Source organism: Artemia franciscana, chromosome 8 (assembly GCF_032884065.1).
Source record: "Artemia franciscana chromosome 8, ASM3288406v1, whole genome shotgun sequence".
NCBI lineage: Eukaryota > Metazoa > Arthropoda > Branchiopoda > Anostraca > Artemiidae > Artemia > Artemia franciscana.
In genome coordinates this window covers 18,712,361-18,730,141 of record NC_088870.1, presented here as the reverse complement: position 1 = coordinate 18,730,141, position 17,781 = coordinate 18,712,361, and the positions used below count along the sequence as shown (strand labels likewise).

Sequence of the window (17,781 nt, the reverse complement as noted above, 5' to 3'; positions counted from 1 at the left end):
AAATAGTCGTTTCCCCAATTCTCCATCTAGGGGGGGCGGTAAATTCGGAAATTTTAGAAAAAATGAGATATTTTTAACTTACGAGTGGGTGATCGGATCTTAATGAATTTTGACATTTAGAAGAGCCTCGTGTCTCAGAAGCTCTTGTTTTAAATCCCGACCGGCATTAAGCCTCTGATTTTCCTTTTAAATCGATCTATTGATTCTTAGAATTTTGCTCCAGCCTCGTCACAAGTGCCATATGAGCTCTTGGCTCTTCCGACCTCGTCACAAGTGCCATATGAGCTCTTAGCTCTTGTTTTTTTCTGTTTCTGTTTTTCTGTTGTATAGGTTGGATTAACAACTCAGGGACATATGAGGCGAACCAGCAATATAAGTGCAAAATTCAGACCAAATTTATTCAGCCCCTCCATACATAAAAAGGAGGATATTTTAAAACTGCAAAATCAACTAGCAAAATGACATCATTTTTATACATTCCTGCAAAAGGTTTATGCCAGCTGTGCTTCTCACTCAGACTACCAACTTTCTTTGGTATTTCTCCAATTAGTCATGGCCTGATGGCAACTTGATGTTAACTAAAAAATTAATAGGAATTTTAATTTTACAAAGGAACATTTTAAAACTGCCCAAGCTATGATGAAAATCGAGGAGTTGATAACTTTTGTTGCGTTTAGTAGAAAAATCTGCAATGCCATTTTCCCCTTAAGTTGCCAATATTTCACACAAATAGGACGCGCTGATGTATTGTCCTCACACAAGGTGGTGACAAAAACGCTTTTTTTTAGTTTCCAATACAACCGAGACCCCCTGTTGAAAAATACTCGCTACTTTTTCTACTGATATTTATTTCGCGTCGACGGCAAATCTTCTGATTTCAAACGACTGTTTCTACAAAAAAGTTCAAATCCATTTTTAGTGATGAATGGGCAATTAATGCTACTAGAATAGAGTAGACTAAAATTATGTCATCTTTTTATTTACACAAACAGACAAATTCACAGGGATATAACACACACTTGAACATAAGCACTATTGCACACGGAATTATGGCAGGAAAAATAATAATAATCACTCGGTAAATGAAAATTCTGGCGAGATCAAACTAAAGACAAACTTTTGACCATACTGATCAATCCTGTTGATTTACAAATAATTCTGCAATGCAAACCACAGGCTGATCAATCCTGTTGATTTGATCAATCCTGTTGATTGATCAATCCTGTTGATACTGGTTCCTGTTGATCCTGTTAATACAGGCTGATCAATCCTGTTGATACTGATCAATCCTGTTGATTTACAAATAATTCTGCAATGCAAACCACAGGCTATAATAGCAACAATGTATAAATTCGGTCTTTAAAGAACCTTACATTCTCCGAACCAGCACTGAACTTTTTCTTATGTGCTAATACAGCTTTAAATATTTATGGAAATTTGGAATGTTTTGGAAACTTTAATATACTAATGTTAGAAATCTGTTTCTAACAAAACATTGGCTTTACCTGCGCCATTACATTTTTTTTTCCGTAATATCGTGTTCTCACTTCACTTGTTTTTGCTATTAGACTTAACATATAATTTCTCATCTCGATGTTCTTGTCAGTTTTTAGGGTTTTATGCTTTCTTTTTCTTTTTTTCTTTTTTTAACTCAAATAATCATAGCTAGTTTCACATAAAAATAACAGCACAAAAGACGTCAACAAAATGATTCTAGAAGACTTATATAACCGTTACCTTATATATATGCGGTATATAGCTCTAGGGATGGGATCTAAGGAAAGAAACTGATCATGGAAATGTACTCTTTCAGGCCCCAATATCTTTATTGTTCTTTGGAGTCGCGTTTGGACCAATCTTCAAAAGGACAATTTTCTCAATCTCCCTCCTTCTAAACTAATCAAGAAAGCAATGATCTAGTTTTTAATTTCGCAAGATGCATGGAATTCGCTGCAATCGCTTGAATCCCGTAACAACCGAATAAACATCTTAATCTATACTTGAAACGTTATTTACTTCTGGCAACAACATTCATTATAAAATGAAATTTCATTATTGAATTAACCATAGAATTTTTCACAAAATGTCCTATTTAGCAGATGGTAAAAACCAGCGATGTCAATTCACAAAAATTTAAAGGGGTGGGGTATTAATAAGTTACAAAATGTAAGGGGGAGGGGCAAATTTCCCGATAAAAAAATTAAATGAAAATATAGAAAAGAGCATTTTCCACGAAAATGCGAATATTTTTAAAATATTGTGGGGGAACAAAATCTATGGGGGAACAAACTTTCCTCTTTCCCTCTTAATCGACACCACTAATGCCAGTTTAATTGTAATATTTGTCCCAAGTATAAGACCGCAATCTTTACAACTCACAACTCCAAGCCAAGTTCCACTCTATATAATATTTCTTGGATTTTGAACTTTGCAAGAGCTCTTTGCTGGCTCGTGAGACGTTTCAAGCACATGGCTATCGATTCGGAATAAAGAAAATCTTCGTCTTTGTTTGGGATATCCACAAGCTGCGGCAGTGGTGATTCAGTATTGCTGGACCTATCCATTGAGGACTCAAAAGCCGGCAGATACTTTCTTTCATCGCAAGATGTGGATGGCATTTCCGATTCTGGGGTATCTTCAGTACTTTCGTATGGAATGGATATAAACGGTATGTCATTACTGATTCCGCTAATTTCTACATTGTCAGGCCTGAAATAGGTAAAATACTGACGCTTATTATTGTCTTAAGGTTTGATCTTAGTTACAAATAGATTATAGTGCAGCCAAGGATCCCCATTTACGCATCCTTTGCACCCAAAATGTGGAATCTGAAATTTCTCGTGAATTTATCAAATTTTAGACTTGAGAAGCACCTTTCAAAGACTTTCTACAATAGTTTAGGAGCTAAATCCAAAATTTACTCAATTTCTGTCCCCTAAATGGCGTCGCTGCTGGAGCTCAAGGGCTTTTTTCTCCTTATCTTTATATTAAAAACTTCTTATTTTACAATCACTATTTTCGATCCCTAATAGCCTTTTATACAGACGAATAAAAAAAATTAACTAGAGAGGCAAGGAGCAACTCGTTGCATAGTAACCGACACTAAAAAGGAGTTTGGATAACAAGATCTATCAAAAGAATAGTTTTCTTTTAGGGTAATTCTATATATATTCAAAATTCATTAAGTTTAAAGTTATTGACCAAAAGTTAAGAGCCTAAAAAATTGTCTGATATTTAAAAAAGGGAAAACCCCGAAAGGGCAAGTAATCTTGATGAAAACAGCATCATCAGACTCAACTTGACAATAACCAATTTTGTGGGGGTTTTAAGGCTTTTTCAACTAAAAGCAAAATTACCTGTATTCTTCTAGGAAGATAATCATGGATACAGGTTTTATTTTTTATTCAATTTTTTCCAGGTGTGAACTCACCTAGCAAATAGCAGTATAGTTATCGGGAGAAGGTTCAACCAAATGGAAGTCGAAAGTCTAGTGCAGTAGCAGACAAGATTGTGCTACAGCAAAGGGGTATTTTCTGCCATTTGCGACGCAAAATAACAATTTGGGCTCAAGGAGGATCAAAAACGTACCAAGTGATAATTTTCATACACTTGCTCACAAAATAATTCAGAGATAGGTTGAGGCATCAGGAGCAACGCCAGTAAGTTTTCGTTGTTTGTTTTTCTGGCCACTTCGTATAGAACGGATAGTTTAGAAACGTTGGAGAGGCATGGGTCCAGAATGACACAAGGATTTCCAATAGAAACTATTAAAGGCAAAATATTGTGAAGTCAAAACAATCTTGTTTTAATTATCGTAACATAAAAAGAAACATCACCATCATAGCCCAAATTAATAAAAAAGTAACGTGGATAAACAGTTCAGTATGTATAGCGATGTTCATCTCTAAGAGTATTAATAATTATGGACTATGAAAGTTAAAAAAGATAAAGTGTATAAAATGTATTTTGTATGTCAGTAAAATGCAAATTATGTTCCTGGTATTTTTCCTGGTGTATTTCACTGAAACCCTTTTGACAATTTGCATACATATAGTTTATTTTGATTTAATTTTACATTAAATCAAATTACGTTAATATTAAGTCAAAGTTTCGACTTAATAACCTATTCAATTCCTGAGATATTGCATCTGTGCCATTTTGGCAGCCTGGATGCGCTTAAACTCTTTAAATTTAATTCAGTGTGTACCACTAGTAGTAGTAGTAGTGTGTACATATGTCTTTTGGTCAATTGATCTTCCTCTCTGCATTCCATTAAAATTCCAACTTAACACCGATATGCCATTCCTGAGATATGACCAAATGACAACCTGCATTAACATAGTCTGTCTTGATTTAGCTCAACATTCCTTTCAACGTTCCCTTTAAGCTTTGCCTGAATGCCATTGGCCTTTTTATACACCATGGGTCAAACATGGCCCACTTTCCCTATAACAAATACTACATATAAACAATGAGCAAAACACATAACTTACAGATCTTGTCCCAAGAAATGAAGGGGATAGGGCATTCCCCTAGGTATATTTAATGGACCTTTCGACTCTGCTGAACAAAATGGCTACCTGAAAATTTAATCGGATGTATCAAGGGGAGAATGGATGATGGAGGGAGGCTGGTTGCCCTGAAATTACCCTTGACTCTTAAAAAGGGCACTAGAACTTTCAATTTCTAAACAAATGACCTTTCTAAAGTGTCGGCGACAACCCCTTTCTTGCGTAGTCCCACGGCAAAAGAAAAGATCCATAGAAAATACAATTCACTTTTTATTAAAGACTCCTTTGATAGCTTTATTTTTCTCAATAAATTCGTTCGATAAGAAAAAAAAATGTTTTTAAGTATCATTGCAAAGCAAGCTTTACCTTATGCTCCGTTTGTCATACCGTCGACGCTTGATGTGAGGTAATAAGTAGACAAGACTGTCAAATATTTCCCATTTTTCTCGCTTGAGACCTTGCTTTCTTTCAGCTTGAAGGCGACTTTCTCGTGCGAAGCGTTCACGCAAATAGCGCCATGTTTTCTGGCACTTAACGACTGCAAGAAATGAAAAAGAAATACCAATTAATAAGCTCCTGCCGTAACTGTTTAAAATGGGAGAGGGGGTGTCGTCTGCAAAGACATGATTTCCGGACCTTTCAACTACGCTAAACAAAATAGCTATCTCAAAATTTTATTTGATGTGTTTGGGGAGATGATGGGCGTGGAGACGGGGGCTGGTTTCCTCCAATCGTTTTCTACTATTAAAAAGGGTAGCCTACTAGTCCTTTCAATTTCCAATCAAATGAGCCCCTTCTAAAGTTTCTACAACAACTCCTTCTATAAGAAGCGCCCTGGTCTCAAAAAAAAATAGTAAAAATAATATATTGTGCCCACATCACTCTTTACTTAGGCAGAACTATTGTGCTACCTATGATAATGCATTTCGAGATAAATATGTGTCTTATCTTTAAGCTAAAATGTAAAATTCGAAGTCTAATAATAATTAATCTATGGTGAAGACTAAAATCTTTATGCCATACAGTGCCAAATTTACTTTATATAATAAAAAATGCTCAAAGCCTTTGTTAATACTTCAATATTCAACATATCTGTTAGCAAGCCTCATCTTAATTATCCCAATTACAAAATCTATGAATCACCTTGAAATTCTATGAAATTAAATTTAAAAAAAATATTTTTTTTTAAATTAAAGTAAGGAGCGATGTTAAAGCTTAAAACGAACAGAAAATACTCCGTATATGAAAGAGGCTGTTCCCTCCTCAACGCCCCGCTCTTTAAGCTAAAGTTTGACTCTTTCTCTCAACTCTACTTTTTAAAACAGTAAAAAACTTAGTGCGGGGTATTGGTTGGAAGCAGCCCCTTACATATACATAGTAATTTCTGTTCGTATTAAGTTTTAACATCGCTCCTTACTTTCAATTAAAAAAACCTGTTTTTTTTATTTAATTTCTGAACGTTTTTGAATTAATACATGTTTTGATTTTGACTCTCCGCACATGAATAATTCAAACGAAATTTGCATATTAATTTATTTTTATGGCTAAATGGCTTTCTTATAGTTTTGATCGGACGATTTTGAGAAAAAAGGAGAGGGGGAGTAGGCCTAGTTCCCCTCCAATTTTTTAATTATTTAAAAAGGTATCTAGAACTTTTAATTTTTTACGAATGTTTTTATTAGTAAAAATATACGCAACTTACGAATTTACTTTTGTAACGAACTTCTATATTCGTATATTTTTTTTACGTGTATGAGGGGGTTTACCCCCTCGTCAATACCTCGCTCTTTGCATTAAAGCTTAAATTTTGTCCCAATTCCTTAAGAATGACCCCTGAACCACAAAGGCCGTAGAATAAATAGCTGAAATTAATAAAATTACTTTTTTGCGTAAAGAGCGAGGTATTAGGAGGAGGTGAACCCCTCATATGCGCAATAATTTCATTTCGTTTCAAGTTTTAATGCTGATCCTTACTTTCAGTTGAAAAAAAACTCTTTCATAATTATATTTCATTGTTCTTTAAAAATGCTTAAAAAATCCTGCGCCCCCTTCATGGAAATTTTCTTCCCCCATGACAAATTCCTCCATGGAAAGTTCCCCCCACATAGCCCCCTCCCCTAAACCCCTCCCCCAACCAAAAAAAAACTTCCTGAAAGCGTCTGTACACTTCCCAACAACCATTACCTTGTGTAAACACTGGTCAAAGTTTGTAACTTGCAACCCCTCCCAAGGGGACTGTGGGGAGTAAGTCGTCCCCAAAGACATGGTTATGAGGTTTTTCGACTATTTTGAATAAAACGGCTATCTCAGAATTTTGATCCGGTGACTTTGGGAAAAATGAGCGCAGGAGGGGGCCTAGGTGCCTTCCAATTTTTTGGTCACTTATAAAGAACACTAGAACTTTTAATTTACATTAGAATGAGCCCTCATACGACATTCTAGGACCACTGGGTCGATAAGATCACCCCTGGAAAAAAAACAAAAAACTAACAAATAAACACCCATCTGTGATCTGTCTATTGGCAAAAATGCAAAATTCCACATTTCTGTAGATAGGAGCTTGAAACTTCTATTACAGGGTTCTCTGATGCGCTGAATCTGATGGTGTGATTTTCGTTAAGATTATATGACTTTTAAGGGGTGTTTCCCCCTGTTTTCCAAAATAAGGCAAATTCTCGGGCTCGTAACTTTTGATGGGCAAGTCTAAACTTAATGAAACTTATATATTCAAAATCAGCTTTAAAATGCAATTCTTTTGATGTAACTATTGTTATGAAAATTCCGTTTTTTTTAGAGTTTCGGTTACTATTGAGCCGGGTCGCGCCTTACTCCCAAACAGTTCGTTAACACGAACTATTTGAAAACATGTTAAATTTACCTGTGAAGTTTTTGTCTTCCAGTAGCTCAGGCACACATGCAAGGGGTGGTAGGGAGGGGGGTTGAGGCACCCCTTCTACCCAAACATTAAGCTTTTTATAGTTTTACTGTAATAGCTCTTCCTATATTTACCATATAATTTGCACATTGACTGCGTCTTTTTGGACACAGTCTCGTGCATAAATTGACATCTCATCTTATCAAACAGTTCGTGGTAACGAACTGTAGTAAGGAGCGACCTGGCTCAATACTAAACGGAACTCTAAAAAACGGAATTTTGATGTCAAAAGATACATGGAAAGAATCGGATTTTTAAGCTGATTTTAAATGTATAAATATAATTTAGTCTTACTCATCAAAAGCTACGAGCCTGAGAAAAATTGCCTTATTTTGGAAAATAGGAGAAACACCCACAAAAGTCATAGAATCTTAATGAAAATCACACCATGGCATTCAGCGTATCAGAGAACCCTGTCGTAGAAGTTTCAAGCTCCTATCTTGAAAAATGTGGAACTTCGTATTTTTTGCCAGAAGACCAATCACGGATGCGGTTTATTTGTTGTTGTTTTTTTTTTTCCCAGGGGTCATCGTAACGACCAAGTGGTAATAGAATGTCCCAAGAGGGCTCATTATAACAGAAATTAAACGTTCTAGTGCCATTTTTAAGTGACCAAAAAAAATTGGAGGGTACCTAGGCCCCCTCCCACGCTCATTTTTTCCCAAAGTCACCGGATCAAAATTCTGAGACAGCCGTTTTGTTCAGCATAATCGAAAAGCATAATAACTATGTCTTTGGAGATGACTTACTCCCCCACAATCCCCGGGGGAGGGGCTGCAAGTTAAAAACTTTGACCAGTGTTTACATACAGTTATAGTTATTGGGAAGTGTACAGACGTTTTCATAGGTATTTTTTTTGTTGTGAGGGGTTAAGGCGAGAGGCTACGTGGGAGAATCTTCCCTTGGAGGATTTCGTCATGGGGAAAGAGAAATTCAATGAAGGGGGTGCAGGATTTTCCAGCATTATTATAAAAAAGACAATGAAAAAATAAATATGAAAAAGTTTTTTCAACTGAAAGTAAGGAGCAGCATTAAAACTTAAAGCGACCAGAGATTATTACGTATATGAGGGGTTCTTATTCTCCTAAATACCTCGCTCTTTACGCTAAAGTAGTTTTAGTAATTTCAACTATTTATTCTACGACTTTCGTGATTCAGGGGTCATTCTTAAAGAATTGGGACAAAATTCAAGCTTAAGCGTAAACAGTGTATTAACAAGGGGACAAAGTCCCTCATATACATAATGAAAATATACGAATACTGAAGTTTGTTACGTAAGTTGATTCTTAAATTACGTATATTTTTTACTAATAAAAACGTTGGTTAAAAGTTAAAAGTTCTAGTTGACTTTTTAAGTAGCCAAAACATTAGAGGGCAACTAAGCCTCCTCCCCCACCCCTTTTTTCTCAAAATCGTCTAATCAAAACTAAGAGAAATCCATTTAGCCAAAAAAAAAAATCTGCAAATTTCATTTTAATAATTTATGTGCGGAGAGCCAAAATCAAACATGCATTAATTCAAAAACGTTCAGAAATTAAATAAAAAAAAATAGTTTTTTTTAACTGAAACTAAGGAGCAGCGAACGAACGGCGAAAACTTAAAACGAACGGAAATTACTCCGTGTATGAAAGGGGTTGTTCCCTTCTCAAGGCCCCACTCTTTACGCTAATGTCTTTTACTGTTTAATAAAGTAGAATTGGGAGAAAGAGTCAAACTTTAGCGTAAAGCGCGGTGCGTTGAGAAGGGGTTAGCCCCTTTAATACAAGGAGTAATTTCTTTAATACAAGGAGTGATAAGTTATAACTGTAAAAGAGAAACACCGGACCTAGCACAGGGAGCATAAGCCTTAAGTTTTAATGTTGCTCCTTACTTTCAGTTAGTAAAATAGTTTTTTTTTGCAATTCTTTTTAAAGGTTATGTTTATTCTTTCGCACACAGTATTCGTATTTCCTAATTAATGAGTCATCACCCATTAAAAGGAATTTTCTTCTGCCAGTCCCAACGTTCTAGCAGGTGATGCAAATGATTTGGCAATCATTACCTCCGAGTCATCTGAACGAAAACCAAACATATTGACATATTTACATACCAGACCAGCCCATTTCTTGTGAAACAATACTCCATGCATCTTCTTCTGATATGGATTCATGTAGTTCCTTGCGCTTCTCTGCATACAGCATCGGAAAACGTTGTACAACATCTGCCAATGCAACATACTTCTGGAGTAAACTCATAACGGAAAACTATAAAATTACCAAAAAAAAAAGATTTAAAAAGATTGAGTTCAATTTTACTCCTAAATTCGCGGCACTAGTTGGTTTTAAGCGAGGACCAAAGGCCCAAGCTACTTACAATTCTGCTTCAATAAAGTGAGGGGCACCAAAATTCCCCGCGAGGTGTTTTTTTTTTTTTTTTTTTTTTTTTTTTTTGCTAGACAAAGAGAATATGAAGCAATTTCTTTTGTTTAGCATACTAGTTTTTTAAAAATCCAAACAAGAAAATTTTCGAAGAAAAGTAAGTCCTATCAAAGACGAGCAGAAATAAGTCGCATAATAATTGAAACTTCAAACGGACAAAAATTCAAATGAATAATTGAATAATAATAATAATAATGAAATATATGTAATAATAATACTGAAAAAATAAATAATTGAATAATGAATAATCAACATAAATATAGAAACTCAGTGTCATCAAATAACGATTTGTATTTTGAGTAGTGTCTTTGAATTTATCATGACATCAACAGAAATACAACAAAAGAATAATATTATGAGGGTAACCAAGTTTATAATAAGAGTTGTGCTACTCCACTCTTCGCCCTCTAAAAGGCTTGAACGCTGATTACGAAAAGCAAAATTATTGAAAGCAAAATATATTTTTAACAGTGTGGTTTTATCTGTCAAAACACCAAATACATAGGAGAACATTACCCTAGTAATCAAGACTACTCAAAAGAACTAACAAAGCAGACTGATTGTTACTAGGCTGATTAATAGATAATTATATTAGAACCTGGAAGTCTCAGCAGTATTTCTATTTTGGATGTTCTAACTCTAAAAAAGAAAAACTTTGAAGTATGTACTGCTTTCAGTAAAACAAAAATGACGTTAAAAGGTCTGTTTAAAAGGTCTGTGAGGAGGTAATCCTAGGCCTGTTTGTGGTAATATTTGTTTGTTTTTAGTTTTGACTTGACTTTCTGAAGATAATTTCTGTTCGTTGTAAGATTCGTTAATTCATCTAAAGCGTTATTTCTTATATTTACGTTTGATGAGATTATTGCTTTTAATTTCTGTTCCTTTTTGGTTTTATTTATTAATTGATTATAATTTCTGTTTGCCTTAAGTTTGAATTTTCTTATGACTTTATTGTATTGTGGAGCATTGCGTTCCGGAGAAGCATTAATGCTTTTGCAGAAGTTTATTTCGTGATCAGCCACCTGTGTAGCTTCAAAGTGGTGTAAATTTTGTCCGGAAGGCACAAATTTAATATTTTAATATTTTATATATATTAATATTTTAATATTTTAATATATTAATATTTTTATTTCACTTTTAATATTTATTTAATTTTAATATTTTAATATTTAAGCTTAAATTTTGTTCTAAGACCTGGAACTGAGAGACGAACAGGAAAAGTCTCAGTGAAGTCTATATGAAATCCCCAGCACTTTCCAGGAAAAGAATGAAAAAGTTGTTTTCTCATGTTATGCATAATGCCACAACAGAACTATTCTCGCCCCTATGGTAAACTTTTGGCACCTCAAGTCCGTACCTTGATACCCAGGTCCGGCCTCTATGGATTTAAAGTTGGCGTATTGGCTTGCTAAACTCGGTACCCAAGAAAACTGAAGCTGTTTAAAATAAAGGGTGCCGGTTGCTGATTTCGGTGCTCATGAACATTAATCAAGTAATTTAGACAACATGATAGTGCAATTGATGGGATAAGCACTAGTAAAAACTGTTTTACTAGGAAAATTGAGTCAATAATGTAGTTGAAATAAAACAGGAGACATGCGCCCGCCCCCTCCTTCACAGGCAAAAATATAAGATTACAAGAATAGAAAAAGATTACCTTTTTGTGTCTTAAAAAAAAAAATCAAGAATAAGTTTGTGCCCCCTTTCCCTTATACTTGCCAATTCCTGCCATTGCTCAGAACCAGATTAAACCATTGCCAGAACCAAAATCCTAGGGTCCCAGAACTAGGAAGCTACTATTCTGAAATAGCAAACTACTGCACCAATTTTACATCCCAAAAGACACCGACCAGAGTACCGAAGATACTGTGTTAGTGAAAACTCTAAAGTTTTTTTTCATCATAGCAAGATATTATGAACTTTCTTATATATTAAACTAGCTGTTGGGGTGGCGCTTCGCGCCACCCCAATACCTAGTTGGTGGGGGCACTTCGCCCCCCAAGCCCCCCCGCGCGCGTAAGTCGGTACGCGCCATATTAGTTACGCGCCATTGTAGTTGTGTCCCTATGTCCCACCTGTGAATATAGATAGATATAGATATATATATGTTTTTAACTACGTAAAACTTGCGAATATACAACATTCTTTGCTGTCCCATTGTCTGTGCATATAAATAGATTGTCAGGTTTACCGACTCTTGAACATGCAACATATAATGGTCCATAGGAAAACAATCCGTATTCAGATCTATACCTCATGATTCTAATGATTGCCCTTGAGCTTTGTTGATGGTGAATGCTAATCGACCATTCCCTGTGTCGCCGTCGTCATTTATATATCCCCCTGTGCCCCCCGGCGTCCCCGTTGTAGTTGTGTCACTGTGTCCCGGTCGTCATTTATATTCCCTGTGTCCCGGTCGTCATTTGTGTCCCGGTGTCCCAGTCTGTGATTTCTCTTTGAGTGTCCCGGGCGTCATTTATATTCCTTGTGTCCCGGTGTCCCGGTCGTCATTTGTGTCCCGGTGTCCCGGTCTGTATATACATTCGTTTTTGAATTGGTCTTTTTTTTAGTTTTTAGTTTTTTACCTTTTTTTAGTTTTTTAGTTATACCTCATGATTCTAATGATTGCCCTTGAGCTTTGTTGATGGTGATTGCTAATCGAACATTCACTGTGTCCCCGTCGTCATTTATATATCCCCCTGTGCCCCCCGGCGTCCCCGTTGTAGTTGTGTCCCTGTGTCCCGGTCGTCATTTATATTCCCTGTGTCCCGGTCGTCATTTGTATCCCGGTGTCCCGGTCTGTATATACATTCGTTTTTGAAATGGTATATGATGGAATAAATTTTTGTATTTTTCCCCTTTTTTTCTTTTTATTTTTTTTTTAGTTTTATTTTTTTAGTTTTGTTTTTCTCCTTTATTTTTCCTTTTTTCCTTTTTTTATTTTTTTTTCTTTTTTAGTTTTTTTAGTTTTTTAGCTTTTTTAGTTTTTTTATTAGTTTTTAGTTTTTTTTCTTTTTAGTTTTTTGTAGTTTTTACCTTTTTTTAGTTTTTTTAGTTTTTTTTACTTATGTCCTGGTCGTCATTTATACTCCCTGTGTCCCGGTCGTCATTTGTGTCCCGGTGCTTTGTTGATGGTGATTGCTAATCGAACATTCCTTGTGTCCCGGTCGCTTTCTCTTTGAGTGTCCCGGTCGTCATTTATATTCCCTATGTGCCGGTGTCCCGGTCGTCATTTGTGTCCCGATGTCCCGGTCTGTAATTTCGTCAGTCGAAAACATGACGTCAGTCGACACACAAACATGATGTCACTCGACAGACACACACACACACACAGACAACTTATTTTTATATATATAGATTGGTTCGTTCACTTAAAAATAGTTTCCAAGGCTGTTACGGCTGAACTTTTTCTCTTTTTTTTTCTTTGATATTTCCGGGGTAAGCCTTGTAGCTATATTACATAGTTTTCTTACTGGAAAATATGTAACAGTCTGCAATTAAGCCTATTGAAAAGGAAACGTGTTAAGAAAAAAAATTCTTACTTTATAGTATGCATAAAAAGTATAATGAGTTCATTCCTAAAAGCGCTTCACTTTCCTTTATAGCAACCTCTTTAAATGCAAATATGCAGCCTAATATTACTTATCCCATGACCTTTGCCACGCGTCATTCTCCTGTTTCAATTTTGTACCCGTAAATTGAAGCAAAGTTAACGAAATCAAGATATGTGTTCATTCTCCTATGCATTTTTATGCATGGGAAATATATAATTTGAGCTATGTATTTTAGCATTAGAAAAAGGGTGGGGGTAAAGTAAAGTAAAGCACTTGAAGGAATGATATGATACATTTTTTCTGGATTCTATGAAGTAAGAATTGCATTCTTGACATACTTTCTTCTCAATAGACCTAATTGTACACTGATACAGGAAAATATTATGATAAGATCCCTGTAGTATGTTCAAAACTACGAAATTATTACATCCAATAGTTGGGTCAAGGGTCAAATACGTCAAAATATTAAATATAATTCACAGCTCCGTGTCCCATGTTTCAGGATTATTTCTTGTTTAGAGATTTAGTAAGTTACAAAATCTCTAAACATGGATTACTAAATCTCGAATTTTATACAAATCATTAAATCTAAAATTTTAGATTACTAGCCAAACATACAATATCACCACATGACATTTATCTGCGAATTTCTTCTAACTTAATTTTGAGTTGATTAAATTTCAGATCTGGTGCACGAAATGATTCGCAATAATTGGTGTCTTGATTAGCCCTCTTTGCCCCCCCCCCCCGAAGAAAATATTGCTTTGCAAAAGCATTATTTTATAGCAAAAGAGGGGGGAATGGCTATTGGAAGACTGAAATAAAATCGAGAAAAGGTAGTAACTAACCGCCATTTTGTAAACAATATTTACCAATAAAAGACTCCTTGATATGTTATGTTGGAACACGGAAACTTTTCTAATAATGAGCCTGCTTTAATTTTTTTTTCGGGCAGTATATGGGGAGCACATTATCCCATTGCTTCTATAACCCTAAAATAAATAATAAAAAATGCACTACCTTTTTCTGAGGAGGTTAAAATCTTTACCAACGAACATGCGACTAGTTACTGTTTCCAAGCATTAACTCCTTATCGACCGAATAGACTAAACCTTTGACACGCGCGTTAAGACGATATCACGTGTGAGAATCGAAGCGTCTTATCTTAGAAAGAAATTTTCTTCTAGCTCAAGAAAGTTTGTTAGCTTTGATACTGTTTTATCGATTTGGACCTAGACGCGAACAAGGCTAAAAGACTAGAGTGTAAAAATACTGAAAGAAATGAATTTATTTAGTTTTCGATTCCGTAATCCGAAATGATTCAAGCCCACTCCCGAGTTTTAATGGGGAGTCGTTTTCAATTGAAAAACATTTTGAATGGAAATTTCAGTTATTTAATCTATAATTAGTTTGAAAAAGTCCCAAATAAGAAATTTTTCAAAGAAAAGTAAAGAGCTTCATCATACCAAAGTCGAGCAGAAATAAGATCAATTAATAATTCATACTTAAAATGAAGAGAAATCGCTGTCAATGATTAACTAAGACCCAGAACGAACAGAACTTGCAATGAATAATAGATTGAAGCCTAAAAATTGGCAGAAATCACTACAGACAGAATCATAGTAGAGCTAAAGCCCCCTGAGCCTTCTCAAGGCCAGAACGTAATTTGCACTTCACTGCAAATAGTTTTTGTTTCGAGCTGCTCGTCTTTTATCTGTCAAAACATAAAACAAAGTAAATCTCCATAATAACAAAATCTAAAATTATTAAAAATCACTGATAAAGGTAGACTAACTGTTTAATATATAATGATATTCATTCCTTTGAGTCTCAGCAATTTTGGATTTATTAACAATATAAGAAAAGGATGCTTAAAATACATCTTGCTTCCAATTAATCGTAAATTATGCTCCGGCCTTTTGAAGGCTGGGGCAGGGGGTAGCGGCTTTAACCATACTACTATTTGTGGTAATTTTTTGTTATAGGCTATTCATAGCTATATGAATACTTGGCTGTTCATAGCTATTTCTGCTCGTTTTGGCTTTATTATTCATTGATAGTTTATTTTTCTGTTCATTTTAAGTTTGTACAATTATTTGCCTTCACTTTTTTTCATTTATGATTTAACGTGGCTCTTTAACTTTCTTCGAACATTTTATATGAACTTTTTTAACTAATGTGTGCTAGTTTTTAGTTAACATGTTTTTTTGATTGATTATTAAAAGGAATATTTGTAAAATCTTTGTCGACTTATTTTTCTTTAAGAATTAGATTTTGGATTTTTAGCTATATTTTGTACATATTCATCCAACATGGGCGCTCTCAGAGGGGAATGGGGGTTTCTGGGCTGCTTGGAAATCGGGGATTATAAAATAGCTTGAGAACATCAGCTGAAAGAGAGCAGAGTAGGGAAAACCATGTAAAATTATGTGTTGGCCCATGGTTGGCTGCCAGTCAGTAGATTCGGCCCTTAATGGGGGCAATATGAGTTCCAATTTGTGATGGAATGACCCCTTTCTAGTTTTCTACAAATATTTGTTGTATATGACTTGGTTCGATTAAAAAATTCGAATTCTTCGTTGTAATCAATGGTAGGTAAATAGTGATCCTTATAAATAACAAAAGTGAAAAAACTTAATATTGATAACATTAAATTTAGAAAAAATCAGCTTTTTATTACAAATTTGTATTTCTAATTCGAAGTAAACTTTACAAGTATAGTAAAAGGAAAAAAGCACCTAAAAAGGAGGCAATCTCGATATAAAAAAAATACACGCCGTCAAATTGAGCAAGTCTGAGTATTGTTGAGCCGATATTCAAAGCCAGTATAATAAGCAATTGTTCATGTTATATATCAAACAGTTCGTGGTAACGAACTGTAGTAAGGAGCGACCCGGCTCAATAGTAACCAAAACTCTAAAAAATTGAATTTTGATATCAATAGCTACATCAAAATAATCGCATTTTAATGCTGATTTTAAATATATAAGTTTCATCAAGTTTAGTCTTACCCATCAAAAGTTACGAGCCTGAGAAAATTTGCCTTATTTAGGAAAATAAGAGGAAACACCCCCTAAAAGTCGTAGGATCTTAGTGAAAATGACATCATCAGATTCAGTGTATCAGAGAACCCTACTGTAGAAGTTTCAAGCTCCTATCTACAAAAATGTGGAATTTTGTATTTTTTGCCAGAAGACAAATCACGGGTGCGTGTATTTGTTTGTTTTTTTGTTTTTTTTCCCCAGGGGTCATCGTATCGACCAAGTGGTCCTAGAATGTCGCAAGAGGGCTCATTCTAACGGAAATGAAAAGTTCTAGTGCCCTTTTTAAGTGACCAAAAAAATTGGAGGGCATCTAGGCCCCCTCCCACGCTCATTTTTTTCCCAAAGTCAACGGATCAAAATTTTGAGGTAGCCATTTTGTTCAGCATAGTCGAAAACGACAATAACTATGTCTTTGGGAATGACTTACTCCCCCAGAATCCCTGGGGGAGGGGCTGCAAGTTACAAACTTTGACCAGTGTTTACATATAGTAATGGTTATTGGGAAGTGTACAGACGTTTTCAGGGGGATTTTATTTTGTTTTGGGGTGGGGCTGAGGAGAGGGGGCTATGTTGGAGGATCTTTCCTTGGAGGAATCTGTCATGGGGGGAGAAAAATGCAATGAAAAGGGCGCACGATTCTCTAGCATTACTCTTAGTTTTGATCAGACGATTTTGAGAAATAAGGGGTGGGGAAGGAGGCCTAGCTGCCCTCCAATTTTTCGGTTACTTAAAAAGGCTACTAGAACTTTTAATATTCAACGAACGTTTTTGTTAGTAAAAAATATACGTAACTTAAGAATTAACTTACGTAACAAACTTTTATATTCTTATATTTTTATTATGTGTACGAGGGTGTTTTTACCCTCGTTAATACCTCGCTCTTTACACTAAATCGTAAGTTTTGTTCCAATTCTTTAAGAATGACCCCTGAATCAAATAGGCCGTAGAATAAATAGTTGAAATCACTAAAAATATTTTAGCATAAAGAGCGAGGTATTTATCTCCTCCTAAATACCTCGCTCTTTATGCTAAAGTATTTTTAGAACCCTTCATATGCGTAATAATCTATGTTTGTTTTAAATTTCAATGCTATTCCTTACTTTCATTTGAAAAAACGTTTTCATGTTTATTTTTTCATTGTTTTTTTTTTATAGTAATGCTAGAAAATCCTGCGCCCTTTTCATTGAATGTTTTTCATTATTATTAATTTTTCATTATTATTAGTTTATTATTAGTTTTTCATTATTATTAGTTTTTCACTATTATTAGTTTATTATTAGTTTTTCATTATTATTAGTTTATTATTAGTTTTTCATTATT

At 34.9% G+C, this 17,781-nt stretch overlaps 1 protein-coding gene across 1 annotated transcript; it reads right to left on the bottom strand.

Annotated features, from left to right (window-relative positions):
• Nucleotides 1-213: 213 nt before the first annotated feature.
• On the bottom strand, nt 214-14,529 carry LOC136030091 (uncharacterized). Its single transcript, XM_065708756.1, has 4 exons — nt 14,438-14,529; nt 9,536-9,689; nt 4,878-5,049; nt 214-2,709 (listed from the first exon to the last, which is right to left on the bottom strand). Exons 2-4 carry the CDS (start codon nt 9,678-9,680, stop codon nt 2,376-2,378), a joined length of 651 nt encoding a protein of 216 aa, XP_065564828.1. The 5' UTR covers nt 9,681-9,689; nt 14,438-14,529; the 3' UTR covers nt 214-2,375.
• Nucleotides 14,530-17,781: the final 3,252 nt, after the last annotated feature.